Below are 20,593 nucleotides of genomic sequence, written 5' to 3' on the forward strand. Positions count from 1 at the left end.
GCTGGCCCACTGCACACTAACTTCTTGTTTCTCCTTCCTCCTTTGAGGTCTCAGCTGGCAATGAAAGTACAGGCAGGAGTGTGTGGTATTCCCTGGTTCATTAGGGGAAGCCCACAGGACCATGTGGAGGTTTGCTCACTGGAGCAGAGCAAAGCTTAATAAAGCTACCGCAGCTGGGCTGCAGGCAGACCTGCAGTGCCCATGCCAGGCCCCACATGCCAAGTCTCATGGAAATTAAATGCAGAAACGCAAATGAGCTGTGCAGATCAAGCTGTTCAAATTCTGCTACCCCACTAGTACTTTTTTTTTGCTGTTTTACAACTCATGCAGCAACTCCGGGCTGTGTCCCAGAAGCTATTCCTATGCTCAGGACAGCACTGCCTTGCCCCTCCAAACATCTACACAGGCAAGCCCCACTGCCCAGCTCCCCCACCCGAGAAGCTATCTATACTCCTGTCAGCACCAACTCCATGCCTGGGGCCTCCGTGTCACCCAAGTCTGCGTAGCGATGCACTCCCCTTTTAACAAAGCAGCAGCATGCTGCTATAAAGGGATGAGTTTCTGTAGCAACCAGGCTGTACTTGTACAAACTCTGCCAAAGCACTAGATCTTTCCACAGACTGGTACTTAAACGAACACACCGTTTGTGAAACTGGTTTTTACATGCCTCAAAGGCTAAAAAGTGAACTCTTCCCTGTTTTACCCCTCTCTTCCAACACCAGGCTGAGAGGATGCATTCAGTTTGTGCATGCAGCACTCCTTCCTCCTGGGATTTTACAGGGAAGGCCAGTGTCTCAAACAGTTAACTGGACCCTACATCACTCCAGGGGGGGCACCCAGCATCCCTGGAATCCCCCAGCTGATAAAGCAGACTGGAGACGATCAAGGGGGAAGGGCACACCAGCCAGCAGCGCGTGGCTGCAAGCCCACACCCTGCCCGTCACGTAGGTTTGCGCCGGACCATAAGAGTTAAAACAAGAAGCCATTCCACTGCATCTCCTGCAGCCCACTGCCAGGCACAGCCCGCTATTTCTAGTTGAGCGTGGGAGTGGAGAAGAATCCCTCCAAGTCTCCCACCCAGCCCCAACCTGGCTGAAGTTGTTGTGTGCTGGCTGTACCACACCCCACAGCAGAGTTGGGCGAGTGAGGCTGCCGGGACTTTGGCAATTGGGCACAGGGGGGACCCTCTGCAAGCACCACCCTCCCCCCCCCACCTGCAGAGCTCCCTGCCACTAGGGATTTCCTCAGGCAGCTGGAGTGAAGTTCAGCCTCACTCCTACCCAGCGTGTTCAGCCTCCTGACACCACACCCCCCACCCACTCCCTCCAAACACAGTGAGAGGATTTCTCCTCTCCTGGTGAGGTTATTCCTCCAGCAGCATTACAGCTCTGAGCAAAATAACCCCGGGCACTTCTCATCTGCAGTGAGCCGACAGCAGAGCAGAGGGGGCTGTGGCACAGGCAGCCACAGCCTCCCCAACTCAGCTGTCACATTACACAAGCACCACGGCTCAAGAAGCCCCCATCAGCCGCCGCCAGCGCCCTGTTACACAAGCACATCGCTCCGCGTTAGCTTGAAACCAGCCAAAAACACACACAGAATCCAACAACTGTTGCTGCATGTGTCAGCAGACTCACCGGACTGTGTGCTGGTTTGTGCTGCAGTGTCAGAGTCCTGGGTGCTCCAGGGTCTGTCCCACCCTGTCAGGTTGAGAGACTGCAGGCCAAGGCACAGATCGTTGGTGTCTGGGAGGCCACGGGAAGACTCTTGCGTGGACGTAGGGAAGAGCATCCTGCTTGCCACTGCTTCTTCAGAGTCCTGGATGTCTGCTCAGATGGAGAACAAACAGAAGCTTGAGAGTTCAGGGCTGCTTTTTTCTTTTTAAAGCAGGAGTTTTCCAAAGCATTAAGCCCCAAGCCAGGTCTTGTGTCGCTCTGAAGCCACAGCTCCTGCAACCAGCAGTTGCACCCCAAAAGGGAGGGCTACCATATGTCCAGAAGCCAGCCCCCCACCCCCCTCAGCCCCTCCACCTTCCTATCCCGTCTGCATTACTGACTGGGTCAGCATGTGACCAGGCTGCTGATGCTTACTGTGCTGACAGTGACGTCACTCTGCCATGCAAGAGAACTGCATCAGCTCTTACAAAATAAAGGTAAGAAGAAAGGATAAGATTTCCCCTGACAGACAAGACGGTAGCAGGAGGAAAGAGGAACAGCTCCAGTAAATCAGGGGAGGCAGGCAGCACAAAGCAGGGCTCCTCGGCACAGCAGACACCAGGCTGGAGGCAGCAATCCCCCCAGCAACGACAACGAGAGCAGCAGCGACAGAGCACAGTTAGTTTTAGTGCTACCCAGCTCTCCTGTCCCCGCCTCCCTCCACCCACAAAACCCAAAAACACTTTAGTCCTGGCCAGCTTCCAGCTGCTGGCTCGGATTCAGAGCCGATGCAAAGCTTCGCAATTCTGCTGGCATAATCTGTTTGGTCGAGCCCGGCCACTGTGCCTCACTGACTCGGCATTGTTTACCCCTGAGTAACAAGGATAACCTTCAACCCCCACTACCCGGAGAGCAGCCCATTATCCCTGGTCCAGCCCGAGTGGGCACATCCCGCTGGTACAGGAGGAAGAGGACCCAGCAGACCCATTTCACATCAGGAATTTTTCATGGCCTGTTTACCTTTTGCCCACCTGGTCCCCCCCTTTCCCAGCCCTCCCCTCCCTTGCAGGGCGTTCACAAGCCTACAGTACTGGAGATGCGGATTCTCGCCTCGGTTTAAGCCCGTGCCAACAGCCTAAGGAAACGCAGCAGGTTCATAGTCTGAGAATTCCAGTTTAACACAGGGATCTGGGGGCTGGTGAAACCACAAGATGCTCAGCTGTGCTACCCGAAATCTGAGTCAGAGGGCATTTATAAGCCAACTCCCAAGCAGCAGCAGCTGTCTCCTCCTCCTCCCCCTGCCCCCACAGCCTCCCACTGTGCCATCAGATGTACACCTCGCTCCACACACCGCTCCCGGCTCTTCCGCAGGCTCTGCAGTCGCTCCAGTCTGTCACATTATCCCTCACGTGCAGTCCCAGCCATCCCGACAGCGTTTCTGGCCTCCTTTCCCACATCCCATGCCACTTGGATGCCCATGAGCAAAGCCCAGGCAAAGGCTGGTGGCAGTCGGGTAGCCTACGTGTGACACAGGCCACTGCTGCCAGAGGCAGGACCCTTGCCTTCACCCCATGGCAGTTTGGGAGCACCAGCATTCCCAGACCCCAGTGAGGGGACTGAGGCACCACAGGCAGGATCAGAGCATTTTAAACCATAACCTGCTGGCAACATGTCACCTTCCCCCCTCCCAGCTGCAGCCTCCTCCACAGCACTCCACCAGGATAGCATCCACCAGGGCGTTTCCTACTCCTAGTAGTACTAGTACAAGCTGTAGTGCCAATTCAGTCACATTACTACCAAGCACCTGTAACAGCATCTATTCCTCTGACAGCGTCACACTGCATCTCCAGCACGGTACTTCACTGCATCAATTCTTCCCAGATAGTTTTTTGATGGCTTGTTTTGGACATGTCTAACATAGGGAAAAGAGGATCAAGACACAGTGCTCAGCCAACTCAGTTCCCACAGCAACCATAACTTGTCCATATGAATATGTAACATTCCTGCCTTTATGAAAATGCACAAGTGCTGTGCACAGATTCCTGGCAGCAGGAGACTCCCTTCCCTTTGGGGACCAGGGATCTTGCTAGGTCTCAAAAGAATAATTCCCACCAAGCTTCATCTTCTCTGAAGCATGGACACAGTAGTGACACACAGCAAAACCTGAATCCCAAAAGCTTGGATGAAACCCACAACTGAAGAAATAAGGAAAATAGGGAACAAATTTATCTGTGACAGGAAGCACCCAGTCCGTAGTATCCAGCCAAGCTTTCCCTAACTATCCGCATTTTCCAGGAAATAAACTGTTTCATTTAATCAAACCAAACCAGATTCAAGTGAACGATCCATGATTCCCTCTGATGACTTCAATCCACACTAAAAACAAACTCCCTGCAATCCAGTTACAGCTCTAAATGTGGAAGCATAGAGCAGAATCCACTCAGATAACCAGCAATTTTTATTTAGACCTTTTCCTATCGGAAGCCAACAACCAGCCCAAGCTGCTTCCCCTTGAATACTCCCAGCCAGGCTGAAAGACAGATACAGGTCATCCGGGCAAAACATCAACTAAAAAGACAAAGAGAACTTACTAAGCTTTCTGGACTAGTTATTTTTAAAAGTCAAGAGTCTGGAGATTTGTTACAAAGCAATCAATTGTTGCAGGCAGAAAAAACTAATCAGATACTAGAGCAGGAAGAATTAAATTTCCAACAAAAATTAAGTTTAAGAGTCATAACCTCAAGTTATGAATAACTGTCTACCAAACACTAAATAACCTCACTTTGCAACCTGACACAGCCAACCCAAATGCTTTACTGCAGATTTTTCCAAGCACCAACCACCAGCACAAGCCCTTCCAACCTGGATTTTTCCCTGGAGTTGCCACTGGAAGCCAACCATCCTGGCAGAGGGAGCGGCGCTGCGCTGGGCTCGTGCCCGAGCGTCTGGGAGAGACTGAGCTCCTGCCTCCCGAGCCTGTTGGGTTTGATTTCAACAGCATTATGAGAACAAAGTCCTTAACAAAACACTCCCTCACTGGCCTTGGAGCAAGTGTCTCTCCTGGGTGACTCCCTCCTAGCCTGTCCAGCAGATCCCTGTAGCTAGGCCACAGTGCAGCACAGGCCAGACAGCTTTCCACACCACTGCCCGCATGGAAAGCTGCATTTTCCAGACTTTAACTGGATTTTAGCCCTGGATTTAAGACATTCCAAAGACTCTTGAAGGTGAGGATCTCCAGAGCTCAGCTCTCACCTGCAGGCAAGGATAGCTCACACAAGCCCAGCCCTGTCCCCACCCCAGTCCACCCTCCCCACTCACACCTCTTTAGGCAGGTGAGTTTCCACACAGGAAGCTGGGTTGGGGAGCTCATCTGGTTAAAACCAAGCCACAGGGAGTTAGTTTTAAGCCTGGTTCTCTCCCTGATCTGGTATGCAGCATGGCTGCACCAACCAGGCACTTCAAACAAGAAAATATTTAGGAAATTACAGCCTAAGCCTGCGTGGGAAGGATCCACAGGGCCTGGCAGCAGAAGCTGTGATCCACAGGCAGGTTGTGGGTTAAGGGAGCAGGAGGAGCAGGGAGCATGATTCAGTTCCCAGCCCATAGCAGCAGCATCTCTTTGCCATCAGTCTGGAAAGGTGGTGCTTCAACCTAGAACAAAGGTGTTCAGATATTTGAACCTTCCAGATCTGGGAAGGCCAGCTAAAAATCCAGCAAACAGGGTTTTCCTTCCTCTACATTTTCTCAGAATGGTTAAGCAAACATCAACCAAGTCAGATCCCATTCCTACCACCTCTACAGCCAGGACAACTCTCCCTTTGCTCCCACATGCTGGTTTCCACCAGAGCCTGAATACAGATGAAACCCCTCAATGAACAGGCCTCAGGCATTGAGGGCAGCAGAATGATAAGCCCAACTTAGCTGTAAGCTCTATTCTCTGACAAAAACAGGTTCACCTCATGGACTAGAGCTCTGACCAAGGCTGAACTTCCAAACCAAATCTGGAGAAGCCAGAGGCAGGGGGAGAAGCCTTCAGAAGACAAACAGGAAGGCAGCAGCCAGCAGCAGCATTGCTTTGCCTCTCACACTTCTCAGCACCTCCAACTGTAAAGGCTGGGAATTGCATCCCTGAAAATTAAGCCACTCAAGTGCCTTCTGCACACATGACAAATATCCAAGTGGAAGCTGTTGGATGAGCCAATTGTATTCCCAAAGTGCAGTGGAGATCATCAGGGACTTAGAAAAGCACTTGCTCAGCATAAACCTACTAGTTACAAGAGGTTTTTCTGAAAAACAACTAAGCATCTCCCCTGTAATCTGAAAAGTTCCTGAAGAGGAGCTGCTGCTGCGTGACCTGTTTCACAGCCAGATGGAGGCTGCCTTATTCCATAACCACAAACACTTGAGCAGCTGGCAAACAGCTACTTCAGAAACCAAGGAAGAGGCACTGCAACGGTCTCTCTGCTCTACCCCCCTCTTCCAAGAGTAACAGAGACTGTCACAGAATTACAGCACCAAAAACCTGAGCGACAGAGCTCAGTACAAATCATGTAACTGCTGGGTCTTCAGGAACACCACCAAGCTCTGACCATGGCAAAATACAACAGCTCTATATGCTAAGTCCCTGCTCTGCAGAGCACTGACCTGCTTCCATCTGCATATCTGATACAAAGCCCAATCACTACAGCCACTTTCCAGTAGAGAGAAGCATCATGATTGTGTAGGCAAAAACCTGGCAACATGACACTTCAAATCCAAAGGCCAACAAGTCCAAGGGAACTAAGTGTGCTCTTTTTCTGGGGCATAGGTGTGGAATTCGCCTATTCTGCACGTGTATGTGGCATCCAGCATTTCTCTGGCATAGGCAGAATGGTTCTGCCAGCGTCAGGTGAGCTCCTTTAAGAGTCTTACTCTGCCCGAGTACCTCCAGGTAAGCAGAGCTACCTTTTGGGTCTCTGCATCCTAGAGCATTTTGTCCCCTGATTCAAGACCATGCATATCAGGTCAGCTGCATCCAGCGCTGTCTGGAATGTTTCCTTGGGGCTGCAAGGCACGGAAGAGCAGAGGAATTTACATGACAGTAACAGAGACACTTTTTGGACGGCTAAACAAGTGATAGGTCATTAATTGACTGCAGTTAAGAGCAAACAGGAAGGCAATTTAGTCATCAGCTAGTCTGGGTTTGCATTTGTCCTTCAGTTTTCCTTAAATAAAGCAGCCACAGAGTCATTAAAGCCTGATGGGCCACAACTAACAGCCTTTAAACACTGAGCTTGGCACCTGAAGCCCCTCCTACCCGAAGGAAGTCATTTAAGCATCTCCCATTTCTTCACACAATAGACTGTCAAGTTAGAGCAAAATAATGGCTGCTTTGTTACTGTTAAATGAGCAGTGCTTAATGAACGAGAGACCGATGTTGCTGGGACATTTGGGGTACCTACATGTCAAAGTTCCTTTTAAACATAGCACTGCCTTCAGCTGAAACCAGCAACAGGTATACAAGAGCTCCCGTGGGAACTTTACTCCCAGTTCTACTAAAGCTGGAAGCTGTGCCTACAGTTTCAAAATCTGGTGTATATAGCAGCACCTTCCACACAGCAAGGCCCAGCTTTAACGCCTGGCAAACAAACCAGCAGCCAGTTAAGAAACTGACCTTGCCCACGTTCTTATTCAGAGAGGTGATAAACATATGCAACAGCTTTAAAATCACATTCCTTGTGCAGCAGCTGTTCAAGGACAGGCAGCTGCTCCAGCAGCACCATCAGGAGATGCTGACTCCTGCCTCTGTCAAGGCCACACTGTCTCTCCCATCTCCAGCACCACACAAAAAGCCACTAGAGGTTGAGGTCTCCACTGAGGTTCTGCCTTTCCCCAGAGAGGACTGAGGCAGCTGGACACGCAGGAGTTGTGAAGCACCATGACCCTGTCCCAGAAGCCACTAGACAGGTTCTACAATGACAGCTCTCCCCACAGCACTGCATCCCACACTTTGGAAGAGCACCCTGAGCCGGATGCTTGGAGAGATCCTGGAAGAGCTACCCACAAACCTCAGGGGGGTGGTCAGCCCGGGCATCCCAACACAGCTGGCTTTGACAAGGCAACCAAGTTCACCAAGGATTATCATCAGCTGCAAACTGATCTTTACAGACATCCAACTTTAGGTGTGACATGCTGAACCTGCAGCAGCAGCCTCAGCTCTGCCCAGAAGGGGATTACACTGACTGCGTGGATCCAGGAGTGCTGAATCAGCCTGTCCTCTCACATTGCTCAGGCTGCTGCTGGACTGATCCCAGCACGGCCTCACTGTCAGCCCAGTAAAGTGTCTCCACACGTGCTTCCCCAATAGCATTAGTGAAAGGTCATGAACTGCTGCCATCTCTTCTCCACCACGTGTAATCCTCTTAGTGCTCAAAGGGGCTTCAACACAAGTCCAAGCTGGGATAAATTTAGTTTGACCTGAAGATGACAACTGAAAAGCTTGAGGGACCATGAATAGATTAAAGTCCAAGCCTTTACTGCTGGAATAAAGTCTCTCCCCCAAGCTCTGCCATTAAAAGAGTTTAAGTTGTAAAAGACAGTCCTTTCACCTGTTATAGCTACCACATTCCTGGTGGATCTCCAGACTCATTAAGCCTGCCCAAGCAAGGAGTCTCATGATAATCTAGTCTAACTACAGCTGTTCCCACACAAAGGAAAAGCAACAGAGACTAAGGAATTCTTCAGAAGTGACTTGACTTGGAGCAATGACAGAACACCACATGAGGTGAAGGGTCTCAGCTCCATTGATCACCTACCCAGAAGTTCACTCAATGGCAAGGCAAACGGCTCCAAAAACCTGTTCCAGGCTTAACTACCTGCCCAGACACCTGCACTATATTCTGCAATATAGCAATCAGCTGCTCAGCCTTACAGCCCTCAGGTGTGAATTTCTGCACAACCCAGGCGAGGGTCCAGGTGCCAAAGTAACTCCTTCATTTACAGGATTCACATCTTTGCTGGCACTGCCAGCTTTTTCATGGAGAAGACTCATTTGTAGCCTATCAAACATCAGGAACAGCTCCTGCACTTTTCAGCTCCCAAGATAGGGCAAAGCTTGCAGAGCTGCTGCATTCAGGCCCTCCTTACCTACCCAGAGGACCCAGCTCCAACATTAAGGAAACAAGGCTGGGACTGCAAGGAGACCAATAACTCTGAGCTGCCGACACTTTGGCAGATGCTGACTCATCCACAAATTTACAGCTGATAGCTGCCAGCCCAGGTTGTTCTCTTATCAGTACCTTCACATTTCCATTAGCCCAAGGCAGCCCTCCTCTAGCCCACCTAAGCAAGGCCCAAGTATCCTTTGGGAAGTGAAGCATTCTTTCCTCACAACATCATAAGCATTTGTGTCACTATACAAGGGATTTGACACAAGCTAAAACCCTCCTGGTCCAGGAAACTATTGCTGAGCAAGGTCCCCAGCACTCACTGGTGAGACTGGTCTTCAGCTGCCAGAGCAGGAAAGAAAGCTGCTTAGGGAGTCCCCAAAGCACAACTTTGGCTTCCCTGCAGCAAAAACACTTGCAAGAGGAAGGCACTCTTTTTTTACACCCAAGTGTCAGTGTACTTGCCCTGTGAGAGGTCTTCCACAGGACTTATCACCCAAAACAAGCAGTGTAACACCACTGGGAAACTCAAAGAGTTTCCAGACAAGGCATCACCAGCAAGACTCCCTGCTCCAGACATCCCTAGGAAAAACCAGAGTAAATGACAGAACATGCAGAGATTTGCAAGCAGCAGGTCAGTAAAAACTCCTGCTTCAGTGCCAGGCAAACAGCCCCCCCATCCCTCAGAGAAGAGTCTTCAAAGTCAAATACCACACTGCAAGTTAAAATTGCTGTGCCAGTTCTTAAGCCCAGACAAAACCAGAACCCACACCTCCACATGATCAATCTCCTCTAGCAGGCAGAGACATCTCCTTTATAAACCAGGTTAATTTTGGCAAGCTGAAACTCAGTCGGGAAATACCATGAATATGTTCTAAGAGCCTATGAAATATTCCCATTCCAAATGGAGTAGGAAGGGCTATAGCAAAGATTTGAACAAGGAAGCCAGAAACAACTCTTTCAGGAACCCACTGCAAGGAGATAAAAGTATTACATTTACTTCTCCTTTATGCTTCCAGTGCATCCAGATCAGATACAGCACTGGCTATTACTGTGCCAGGGGACCAAAAAAAAAAAAAAAAAAAAAAAGAAAAAAGCCAAACCAGCACAGCAGCAGATATCTAAAAATGCACTACTAACCTGAATTGGTTAATATTAACTACACCATTGCTCAGGAGTAGCCAGCACAGCCTCCAATGCCACTTTACCAGACAGGTTTCAAGCAATGCTGGCCATGGATCCAGGCCTCGAAGCAAGCAATTCCCTTCCTCTGGTATTTCTGCAGCACCAGCATGGGATCACATGGCCAGACCAGCCCAGGTCCACGCTGTTAAGTCCTCAAATACCCAGGAGAGTAAGCTGCACGGAAGTCATCTGGTAGCAGTCATTTTGTTAGCCCAGAACAAAGTTACACTGTACAGGCATCAAACAGACCCACACAGTGCACATACGCTCATTTAGAGCTTTTTTCCACACCCATTTGATTAAACCTCAGATTACCCATGAGGCCAAGGCAGCCCTGTCTCCACATGACTGCAGAGAAACCTGCTCTGCCCAGGGAACCCTGCAAGGTCATCAGCTGGGGAGGTTCAGCCCTTTACTTCCCACTTTGTTTTGAGACCTATCCTGAGGGGCCAGTTTGTTTCCAATAATGGCTGAAGTGTTTATTGATATAATTCAGAAGCTGGAGAGGCAAGAGCAACCCCTTTCAAGTGTCCAAATCCTGGCACAAGCATTGCTGCTCAGAGGTGTGCTGGCAAAAGAGTATCAGGCACAGGTACATTTACTGGCAGACCTAGGCTGCTGCAAAGGGACAAAAGCACGTCCTTCAGTTGGATAAAAATAAGACCAGACCAAACACTCTCTGCTTTGGCACAGAACTTCTGTCTTGAGGCAGCAGAACATGCCCACTCCCCTCAGCCTGGAGGAAACAGAAGCTTGCAGTACTGATTTCATCACACTAAAACTTGCTTTGCAGGGAAGTCTGCACCCACCTGTGCTCTTACATGTATGTTAACTGACCTGTGGCTAATATGGTTTTTCAAAATTCTTTTGCAATTGCAATGTATGCAGCAACTCAGCCTCGCTAACCTTGAGAGTAGATGAATCCTGCCTCCAGGAGAGGCAGACTAAAGGAGTCTGCTGGAGGTATTCCCAGCAGGAATTGGCAGGTCAGGCAGGGAGCACTCACATCGTGCCCACAATGACCCACAGCACCACAGGGAGGCAGGCAAGCCTTCCCAGGCACCTCCACACTGCCAAGGAATACAGAGATTACTCATTTCAGGCACACAAGAAAAGACCCCCGGTACCAAGCATGCCAACACCCACACGACTGAGGATTACCACCACCTCCATCGGTTCACCAGGTCCCACCAAGTGCCTCCCCACTCCAGCAGCCCCTCTCCATTACCTGGCAGGGTGTCACATTTGCTTTTTGTGACAGGCGTGGTGCAGACTCCACTGAAATCCAGAGAGTTGTCCAACATGGCATTTATTCGGCGGAATATATCCGCATTGCTGCAAGTGGAAAGTGCAGGGGCATTCGGGCTATCCCAGCAGTCTTTTATGCTCCTCACAGGATCTTCTTTCTGGTAAAAAAGAACCCGTATGTGTGTCAAATAGGCCAGTACTCAGCTTTCAACACGTTGTGGAAAGCCTGGACTGCCTCCAATATTCACATTAGTTTAGGTGTTAGCAACACTCAAACTCGATTCTTGGCATTAAAGAAGCAGTAAAGCAAACGGGTCAGCAATTTGTCAGCACAGCACACTGGAGCAGACTGCCCATCACACACAGGCACCAGGGATGGACTTCAGGCTCACAGCCACAGCAAACCAGCTGGGTTGTGAACACAGCTCCCTGCTGTTTTTCTCCAGCCCATCACAACATCAGCAGCTATTTGATTAATGAAGGCACACACCTTCTACCCCAAAAGCAGTCTCCTGACACCAAGGGACAAGCGGGATGCTCATGGTCCAGGCAGACACAAGGAACCACAGCAGCTCCTCTTATGCATTGCAGAGGAGCGCAAGGCTCACCTCACTACCCCCATTTTGGAGTTCCAAACAGTATCGTGGAATGATCCAAGCCAGCATAATTACTTCAGGTTTGCAGAAAAAAAACCCAAACAACACTGCTTTCCAGCTAGTCAAACAGCCCCAAATCCTGAGGAAAGGCAGAAGAAAAAATCCTCTTCTCCCCTTCAGGCAACAGCTCCTGACCACAAAGGTAATTACCCCAAACCATCTCTGCTTTAGCACAACCCTCCACGGGCACGGATCCACCAGCATCAAGGTTTTGCAACCATCCTGAAAAAGGACCACCTCTTGTAAAGCTTCTGCCTGAGAAACATCAAACGCCTCCGGCACCCTTGTGCCGGTCCGGAGAACCGGGAAGAGCAGCTGCTTTCCCAGCTCTACTCACAAGCCACTGACACGCAAGCTCCTTCGGGAGCAGCTGCACCACATTCGAGCCTCTGACAATTCAGAAGCTGCTAAGCTTCATTGCTGCCAGCGTTTTGAGGCCGAGAACCAATACTCACCACCCAAAAGCCACTGCAGAACTCTGCTCCCGAACATGCCGAGCAATCGGTACCGCCGGCAACTAAGACCTGCTATAAAGACCGGAGCAGGGAGGCACAACTCCACCAGTCCTGGACTCTGGAGCAGAATACTGGCCATTAAATCAAACTAAACTCAAATCCAAAGAGCTGAAGAGCATCAAGTCCGGCAAACGAGCCCCTGCTGCTCCAACACGCACCTAAGCTCTAAATTGGGCCGGTTGTACTTGTCAAGAAGACATTACAGACATCTCTCGGATGTGCTTCTGCAAGTTTCAGGCTTCACTTACCTCCAGTTCTGCATCACTCGCTAGCAAGTCTGAAGCACCGAGCTGGTTTTACTTTGAAATGACCACTTGTGGATCGTTCAAGGAGGCTGGTCTAAAGTGAACTTCACGTGGAGAGGGGACTATTAGCCCAGCCCGGCACTTACATTCCAACCCCCACCTCGTCATGAGACGCGCACAATGTGATCCTTTTATCCAACTACCCACCACAAGGGTAAAAAGCAAAGGAAACTCAGTCCTGCAAGCAGCAGGAATAAGCTACTAAACGCACCGTGCCTTCAGGCGGGACCTGAACAATTCCTGGAGAACTCCAGCCCGTTTAGGACTATTAGCATTTCTTCAGCGCTGAGGGCCGGGATCTTTGGCTATTGAAATGCTCAGAGCTGTGCAGAAAGTCACGCTAAGAAAAGCCAGTGTCCATAAAGGAGACAGAGGAGTCCTGCAACTTTATTCGAATAAAGGGACAGATTTTCCACTGGGGCATACGCCCGTGGGGTTGTCGCTCTCCCTCTTAGTTTCGGAGAGCGCAGCCTCCTTTTACCCTAAAGTCCCGGCTGCACGTTGCCCTCTTGCTTTCCCCATCAGCTGAGATACTCGGAAGGTCCAGTCTTCCCGAACCGCCTCCATGGAATACCACATATCCCCCCCTTTAAACACGTCATTTCCCCCCCAAAGTTCAGAAACTCAGGCTGAGTTTGTCTGTTTCAGGAGTCAAACTGTCTGGTTTCTCTAACAAACCTTGAAGATGGTATAGACATTAAGAACCATTTCAAAGACATTAACACCCATACCTTCACCCATAGGTTTGTAAATACACGAACACAGAGCACACAACGGAGCCCACCGCCAAACAAGGGAACATTTACAAGAGTGAAACAGGTAAGGCTAAAAGCGAGCTGAAGGCTGAGAGAAGAGGCCGAGCGCGCTTTAAGACATCTTTATAAAGAGCAGCTGGAGTACAGAAGCTCAAATTACGAAAGCATTGCCAGTCATCTTTAATAAAAAGGAGTGCCGCATCAGGCTGCCTTGGCACAAACATGAAACTCCGCATTCTACTCCTGTTCCTGTAAAAGAACCGCTTCCAGCGGGAGGCAAAGCTTTTCCCTAGGATTCTGTACTAGCGAGACAAAATAACCCGGAGCAGCCAGCTGAACGCCCCAACCCGTTCCTTCTCATTTAGCCTCCACAACTGGCAGCACCAGTCCTGCGCCAAACAGGAACAGAAACCAGCGAGAACACAGGCAGGCCTTTCCACAAAATCCTCTTCTGCTGGAAAGCTTTTAACGGTAGACTGTCAAGGAAATCCTTGGGACACTGCAATCGCCCTGGACACAGGGTAGGGGGGACCTTGCAGCACTGCAACCCACTGTAGGAAGGAGCTCGTAGCACACCCTCCCCACAACCCGAAAATAGGATACTCCTTTGAGAAGAGCTCTGCAGGTCTCCAGAGCACTCAGAGCCCAAACCGCCCCTCAAGAGCCTGGAGAGGATGGTGGAAGGAGTTTTCAAACTGGAGAATCCACCCCAAGAGCTTCAGTCACTGAGTCAACACCAAAGCCCAGGGAAACACCACGCCTGAGGCTGCATCCCCAGAGCCGGTGCTGCTCCATCATCCCCAGCCAAGACAAGCAACACAGCACTCCAGAGCCCAGGTAGGATTCACTTTCCCTGCCCCACCTGGAAGGATTTGGCATATTCAACTCACTGCCTCTCCAGGCTTCCCTAGAAGCCTCCACACTGCAGCTACAAACTACATATCCTCTCTGCTTCCAGAGGCACCAGTCCAGCAGCACTGGTGGGTTCTCCTGGTACCATACGAGACACCCTGGGGTGTAACCAAGTGACCCAACAGCCATTCCATCTTGCTATACATCACAATCCCAATCCAGAGGCACAGACAGTTTTATCAGGGGATAAACAAGTCAATGGAGAAGCTGATCCAGCTACAGGTGCTTTAAAGCCACCAGAAGTCAAACACCACTTCTTAACACCTGGTAAGACACTCCATCCCTTAGAGAGCTAAAAGTTCCTACAGAAGACCCTGGGTAGGAACCAAAGGAGAAGGACAATTTAGTTCTCTGCAGCAGGCCCATAGTGCCACAGAGCAAAGGATTCTGAGATTGTAGGTTAAGTCATTGGAGGTCAGAAACACAGACCCAAGCAGCATCATACACAGACACACAGCAAGATGAAGCTCAGGCAGGAGGGCAGTCCTTCACATCCTGACTCAACTAAGAACTTCCAAGCAGGAAAATCCATCCCCAGAACACTGAGGTTTCAAGGAGAGTACTCAAAGGCTCCAGACCCCTCTTGCAACCCAAACAAACCCATGGAATTGAGAAAAGGAGTGCCAAGAAAAAGGGAGGAGATCCCCTCCCTCAGAGTAACAGAGCACCAGCAAGCCTCATCACCACGGCAGAGAGCTCTTGTTTTCCTGCTATGCATCAGGAAGCTGGCAGGTCCCTGGAGTTCCCATCCCACCAGCCCCAAGCAGACCCCATAGCCTGCTGAGTTTACCTGCAGGAGGGCCCACTCCAGGCACAACCAGCAGCACTCGGTGGTACAACACACACCTGTGCACCAAAACACCCCAAAGTTGTCCAAGGCAAGTGGAAATGAGGACCCTGCACAGCTCCGAGGTACACACACCTGCAGGAAACCTAGAGATAATGAAATCCCAGGGCTAAGCAGAACCTGCAGCATCACAACAGCACTAGCAAAGGATTAGGATAGCCTAATCCTTAGGGAAGTCATTAAACACAGCGTGGCTGCCAGTGTGGCCAAGATGTGCATCAGCTCCTGGGGATGCTGTGGAGCAGGCAAGGCTCATCCACCTCAGCTACAAACCAGCCTTTGCTTTTTACATCCTCCATAGAAATCTCACCCAGGCAGTGGCATGCTGATGCCCAGTTGCCCAGAGGGGTTATTGGAGGTGTAGTTACAGCCAAGAGGGCCTTCAATCCCAAGGCAAAATTATGGATGCTGTTAAAATGGTACCCATGTCAACATGCCCAAGCCCAGATGGCTCCATACCTCAATGAAAGGGAGCTCAGAAAATCCTTTTTTGTTGGTGTGTTTTGCTTCCCAAATTGAACTCGGCTACACCAGTGCAAAACACAACACTGGTGTAACTGTTTCCACCAGGCAACACACTCCCACCCCCAGCTCATCCCAAAAAGTGTTAGGCAAGGCTACACCAGCTCTCCCACCATCAGCAAGGCTAACATCAAGCAGCTGTCCTGGGGTTTAATGAGAAGAGACATCTTGAACACACCTGATTTGAATTAAGACTGGTCTTAATTCACAGGGGACCACTGACTTCAGACCAGCACCAGTTTTGCCAAAAATCCCTTTTTTAAAAGGGCATTTCACCATCAAGGCAGCTATTTTTTGGTATTTTTTGAAGCCATCACTCACAAGCAGCTTCGTACATGAGCAATACCTAAAGCTGCCTGTTTCAGCAGACTGTCAAAGCTGAATAAGGTTTTAATTGGTTTAGGGAGACTGCTCCAGTTGAGACAAACTGCAGCAAAGTAACTGGATCCTGGAGCTCATCCCTGAGCCCAGCTGTACCTGAAGTCCCTCACCAGCACTCCAGGTGCCAGCACACCTTGTTAGCCCATAACGCAGGCAGCAGTAATAAGCATTAATTGGCTTCAGCTGGGGAATAGCAAGGGGTAAAAAAAAGCACTTGTTTTTCAGCAGACTTGTCTCACTCAGAAGAATCACCTTTGTCCATACTCAGTTATGAACTGAGTCTTCTGTGTCACCCCTCGACCCAGCCAGACACTAAAAGGAGCTTTCAGCATATGGTTTACAAACAAAACAGCACCTTTGGTCACCTTATACACTAAAAAAAAAAAAAACAAAAAAAAACCAAAACCCAAAAAACAGTTTAGAAGTGGGCAAAAATACCACTTGCATGAGTACAAGTGCCCACTGTAGCCAAAGCATGCCCCACCATAGAAGCCTGAGCTCAGCACCTGCAGCCCAGCTTCATCCCCCTAAAACCCCGGGAAGAGTGGAATAGTAGGTTGCGAGGCTAGGACCTGGGCTCCTCCGGCACCTCCCTGAAGGCAGGGTCGGTCCGTATCTTCCCAGAGCTCCATCAGACCCCCTGCTCCCGGGGGCACCTCAGCAGCAGGACCCCTCGAGGCCAGTCCAACGGGAATGAGCATCCCATAGCAGCGCTCTGCCAGGAAGCGGGGGAATTCCATCCACTGCTGTCCTGCGGGCTCAAGTGTCCCCATGCCCTCTTGACACCGGCAGAGCAGCGGGCACGCCGCCCCCGGCAGCACCACCGCGTGGAACCACGTGGCGGGGCGGCCTCGCGAGGCGGCACGTGCTCGCACTTACCGGCGGGAAGGCCATGGGCAGCACGGCGGGCGGGCGGACCGCAGCACACACAAGGGAAGAAGGTAGCGAGGACACCGGGAGCGGCGCGGCCCCTGGCCCGGCCCGCGGCTTTTATGGGCCGGGCCGGGCCGGGCCGGGCCGGAGGCGGGGGCGGGGTGAGGGCGTGGAGGGCGGGGCGGGGCGGGGCGGGGCGGGGGTGCCGCTGAGGGGCGGGGCTGCCGCGCATGCGCGCAGCACGCGCCGGCCGCGTGGCGGCTGCCCGCCGCCATCGGGCGGTTCCCGCCACAGCCGCGCGGAGCCGCCTCGCCCCGGGCGCCGTGAGGGGACGGGGCACCCGCGGGGTAACGTGGGGTCACGCCAGGGATTCAGTCAGCCCCTCCGAGGGATGGGGCGGCGGTGGCACTGTGCTGTCCGGCTTCAGCCACCTTCCCAGGGGCACCTCAGCGCTGGCAGCTGCCACGCGCAGGGTGTGGCCCTTGCCGTGAGGGGAATGGGATCCCCCAGGCGTAAAATTGAGGTCCCCAAGGGCAGGCTCAGTGTCATCGTTTCTTCACGCATGGGCTGTGGTACTCGCTCAGCCCCCTCAGAGGGGATGGAAGCCCACAGCGGTTAAATCAGCCCCTTAGTGGGATGGGGTGGTGGTGGCACTGTGGTGCCCAGCTGCAGCCCCTTGGGGACACCTCGGTACCAGAAACTCTCCGCTCATGGGCTGTGGTGCTCACTGAACACCCCATGAGGGAATGGGACTCCTGAGGGGTTAAGTCAGCCCCTCTAAGGGGAGTGGGATAGTGGTGGCACTGCCCAGCTGGAGCCCCCCGGGGACATCTCAGCACTGGCAACACTCTATATTCCTATAAGAGGAGCGGGACCCCAAGGGCCGGTGACAGGAGTTAAGGACTTAAATCAGCCCCTCTGAGCGGTCTGAGATGGTAGCAGTTCTGACTCTTCGCACCTCTGGGGCCACTCACCACACATAGGCTGGCTGCTCACTGACTGCCCTGTGAGGGTGTGCAGAAAATCACATTCTGAAAAGTCACTGTCCATAAAGGAGACAGAGGAGTCCTGCAACTTGATTTGAATAAAGGGAGAGATTTTCCACTGGGGCATACACCCGCGGGGTTTTCTCTCTCTCGAGGTTTCGGAGGTTTCTCCTTTTAACCTAAACTCCTGGCTGCACATTGCCTTCTTCCTTTCCCCATCAGCTGAGGTACTAGGAAGGTACAGCCTTCTCGAACCGCCTACCACATATTCCCCCTTTAAACACGTCATTTTCCCCCCAAAGTTCAGAAACTCAGGCTTGTACGGACCCTTTGTGTGTTTCAGGAGTCAAACAAACCTGCAGCTTGTTTCTCTAACAAACCTGCAGCTTGAAGTTGGTAGAGACATTAAGAACCATTTCAAAGACTTTCTCACCCATCCCCTCACCCATGCAATTGTTTGTAAATACATGAGCACACATCTTTCCTGTCAAGGGGAATGGGGTTCCCCAAGAGCAGCTTCAGTGCTGGCAACTCTCGCACATGGGCTGTGATGCTCACTGAGCCCCTCATGAGGGGATGGAAGCTCCATGGGCTTAAATCTGTTCCTCTAAAGGGAGTGCAATGGTGGCACTCCCTGGCTGGGGCCCTTCTGAAGATGCCTTAGTGCCAGCAGCTTTCCATGCATGGGCTGTGGCACTCACTGTGCTTCTTCTGACAGATGAGACCCCCAAAAGGCTCTCAAATGAGCCCCCCCCATGAGGGCAATATGTTGGTGGCAGTGCCTATCTGAAGCCCCCGAGAGGCACCTCAGCACCAGCATCTCTCCACACACAGGTTGTGGCACTCACTGAGCCCCCTCTGAGGGGATGGGACATGTCATGACTAAAAAAGGGGCTCCCCAAGGGTAGCCTCAGTGCTGACAACTTGTACAGATGAGCTGTGGCATTCACTGTGACCGGTGTGAGGGGATGGGACCCCCAAGGGGTTAAACGAGCCCCTCTAAGGGGAATGGGATGATGGCACTGTGGTGCCTGGATGGAGCTCTCCAGGAGACACCTCAGTGCCAGTAGCTCTCCACTCACTGAGCATCCCATGAGGGAATGGGACCCCAGTGGGGTTAAATGAGCCCCTGTGAGGGGAATGGCGTGGTGGTGACACTGCAGTGTCCATCTGGAGCCTTCACAGGAACACCTCAGCGCTGTCAGCTCCCACACATGGGCTGTGGTGCTCACTAAGCCCACTCTGAGGGGAATGGGATCCCCAGGGGCTAAAATCATGCCCCTAAGGACTTAAATCCGCTCCTCTGAGGTACTGGAATGGTGGCAGTACTGTGGCTCTCAGCTTCAGAGCCCCTGGGTCCACCGCCGTGCCAGTCACTTGCCACGCACGGGCTGGGTGTTCACTGAACCCAGTCTGCGTGGAATGGGACCCAAAGGGGTTAAAATGGGTTCCCCAAGGAAAATGGGGTGATGGCAGTGCTGTGGTGCCTGGCTTTAGCCCTTCCAGAGCCCCTTTGGCTCCAGCAGCTCTCCACACACAGGCTTAGCACTCTTTGGGCTCCTCATGGGAGAATGAGACTCCCAAGGGCTTAAATCAGTCCCCTTAATGAGAATGGAGGGATGGCACTGTGATGCCTGGCTGCAGCCTCCCTCCCAGGGATACCTCAGTGCTGGCAGCTCCCACACACAGGCTGTGGTGCTCACCGAGCCCTCCATGAGGGAATGGGACCCCCAGGGGGTTAAAGTGAGGTCCCCCAGGGCATCCTCAGTGCACTGGCATTTTCCCACATACAGGCTGTGGCACTCACTGAGCCCATGAAGGGATAGGAGCCCAAGGGTTAAATCAGCCTCCCTAAGGGAAATAGGGTGGTGGCATCATTGTGGCTCCAGCCCCTGTCCTTATGGGAATGGCCTTTTTCCCTATGGAACAAGCACTTGACACCCAGTGGTTGGTGCTGCTGCTCCAGCCAGGGATTCCTCACCCATCAGAAAACACAAAGGGTTTTTTTTTCATCTCTTACCCGGAAAAAGCAGAAAGCCCCTCACCCTTTTTGTGGCAGCAGAGGCAGTTTGGGATTCAGACCTTCCTGCACGTCCTTTGCTCATCCTCTGCCTCTGGTGCTGGGCCTGGCTCTGCGCTGAGCTGCAGCTTTGGATGGAGAGAGCCAGTGCTTACTGAAATCCCACCCAGCCCGTGCTGGGAGGAGAGATCTTAATAAAGAGTCAGATTTCCTTCTTTTTTTGTAATCCCAGTTTGGAGATGAAATGCCTCCCAGAGCTGGCCCTAGGAATCCCTCCAGTGACACTGCAGAACAGACCCAGCCTTGACGTAGCAGGTATTTCTGCAGTCGAAGCATGAGCAATTCTCCCTTGAATAAATAGCTGGAACCCTCCCAAGACTCCTCAGATCTCTGGTCCAACTGAGCATCTCCTGCCCTGGGGGGTTCACCCCAACACCATGTGCCAGGTTTTCTCCAGGACCCAGCAGCCACCCACCCGTGGGACACTCTGCTTGTTTCCAGCCACCTAAGGGATGGCTGGTTCCCCTGCAGCTGCCCTGGGGAGGCTGGCAGAGCCTGGCATGGGGGTTGATTTACCCACAGAGCAGA

The 20,593-nt window shown here is 51.8% G+C and overlaps 1 protein-coding gene and 1 long non-coding RNA gene across 9 annotated transcripts in view; one reads left to right on the forward strand and one right to left on the reverse strand.

The window, feature by feature from the left end:
- CPEB1 (cytoplasmic polyadenylation element binding protein 1) overlaps positions 1 to 17,154 on the reverse strand; it is a 38,590-nt gene extending 21,436 nt beyond the window's left edge. For 2 of the 8 annotated variants that reach the window (XM_068204279.1, XM_068204278.1), the window contains exons 1-3: positions 17,006 to 17,154; positions 11,214 to 11,391; positions 1,638 to 1,826 (exon numbers count right to left, since the gene is read on the reverse strand). In XM_068204279.1, the coding sequence (XP_068060380.1) occupies positions 1,638 to 1,826; positions 11,214 to 11,391; positions 17,006 to 17,020 (382 nt within the window). In that variant the 5' untranslated portion in view covers positions 17,021 to 17,154. Of the gene's footprint in view, positions 1 to 1,637; positions 1,827 to 2,090; positions 2,374 to 4,517; positions 4,677 to 6,579; positions 6,699 to 11,213; positions 11,392 to 12,652; positions 12,754 to 14,326; positions 14,451 to 17,005 lie in introns of those variants that run through there. The other 6 variants (XM_068204282.1, XM_068204281.1, XM_068204283.1 and 3 more) reach the window with 6 other exon arrangements.
- Positions 14,496 to 20,381, forward strand: LOC137482097 (uncharacterized). Its single transcript, XR_011003874.1, has 2 exons — positions 14,496 to 14,643; positions 20,238 to 20,381. It is a non-coding gene; the product is annotated as an uncharacterized lncRNA (long non-coding RNA).
- The last annotated feature ends 212 nt before the right edge of the window (positions 20,382 to 20,593 follow it).

Source organism: Anomalospiza imberbis, chromosome 13, assembly GCF_031753505.1.
Source record: "Anomalospiza imberbis isolate Cuckoo-Finch-1a 21T00152 chromosome 13, ASM3175350v1, whole genome shotgun sequence".
NCBI classification, from domain to species: Eukaryota; Metazoa; Chordata; class Aves; order Passeriformes; family Viduidae; genus Anomalospiza; species Anomalospiza imberbis.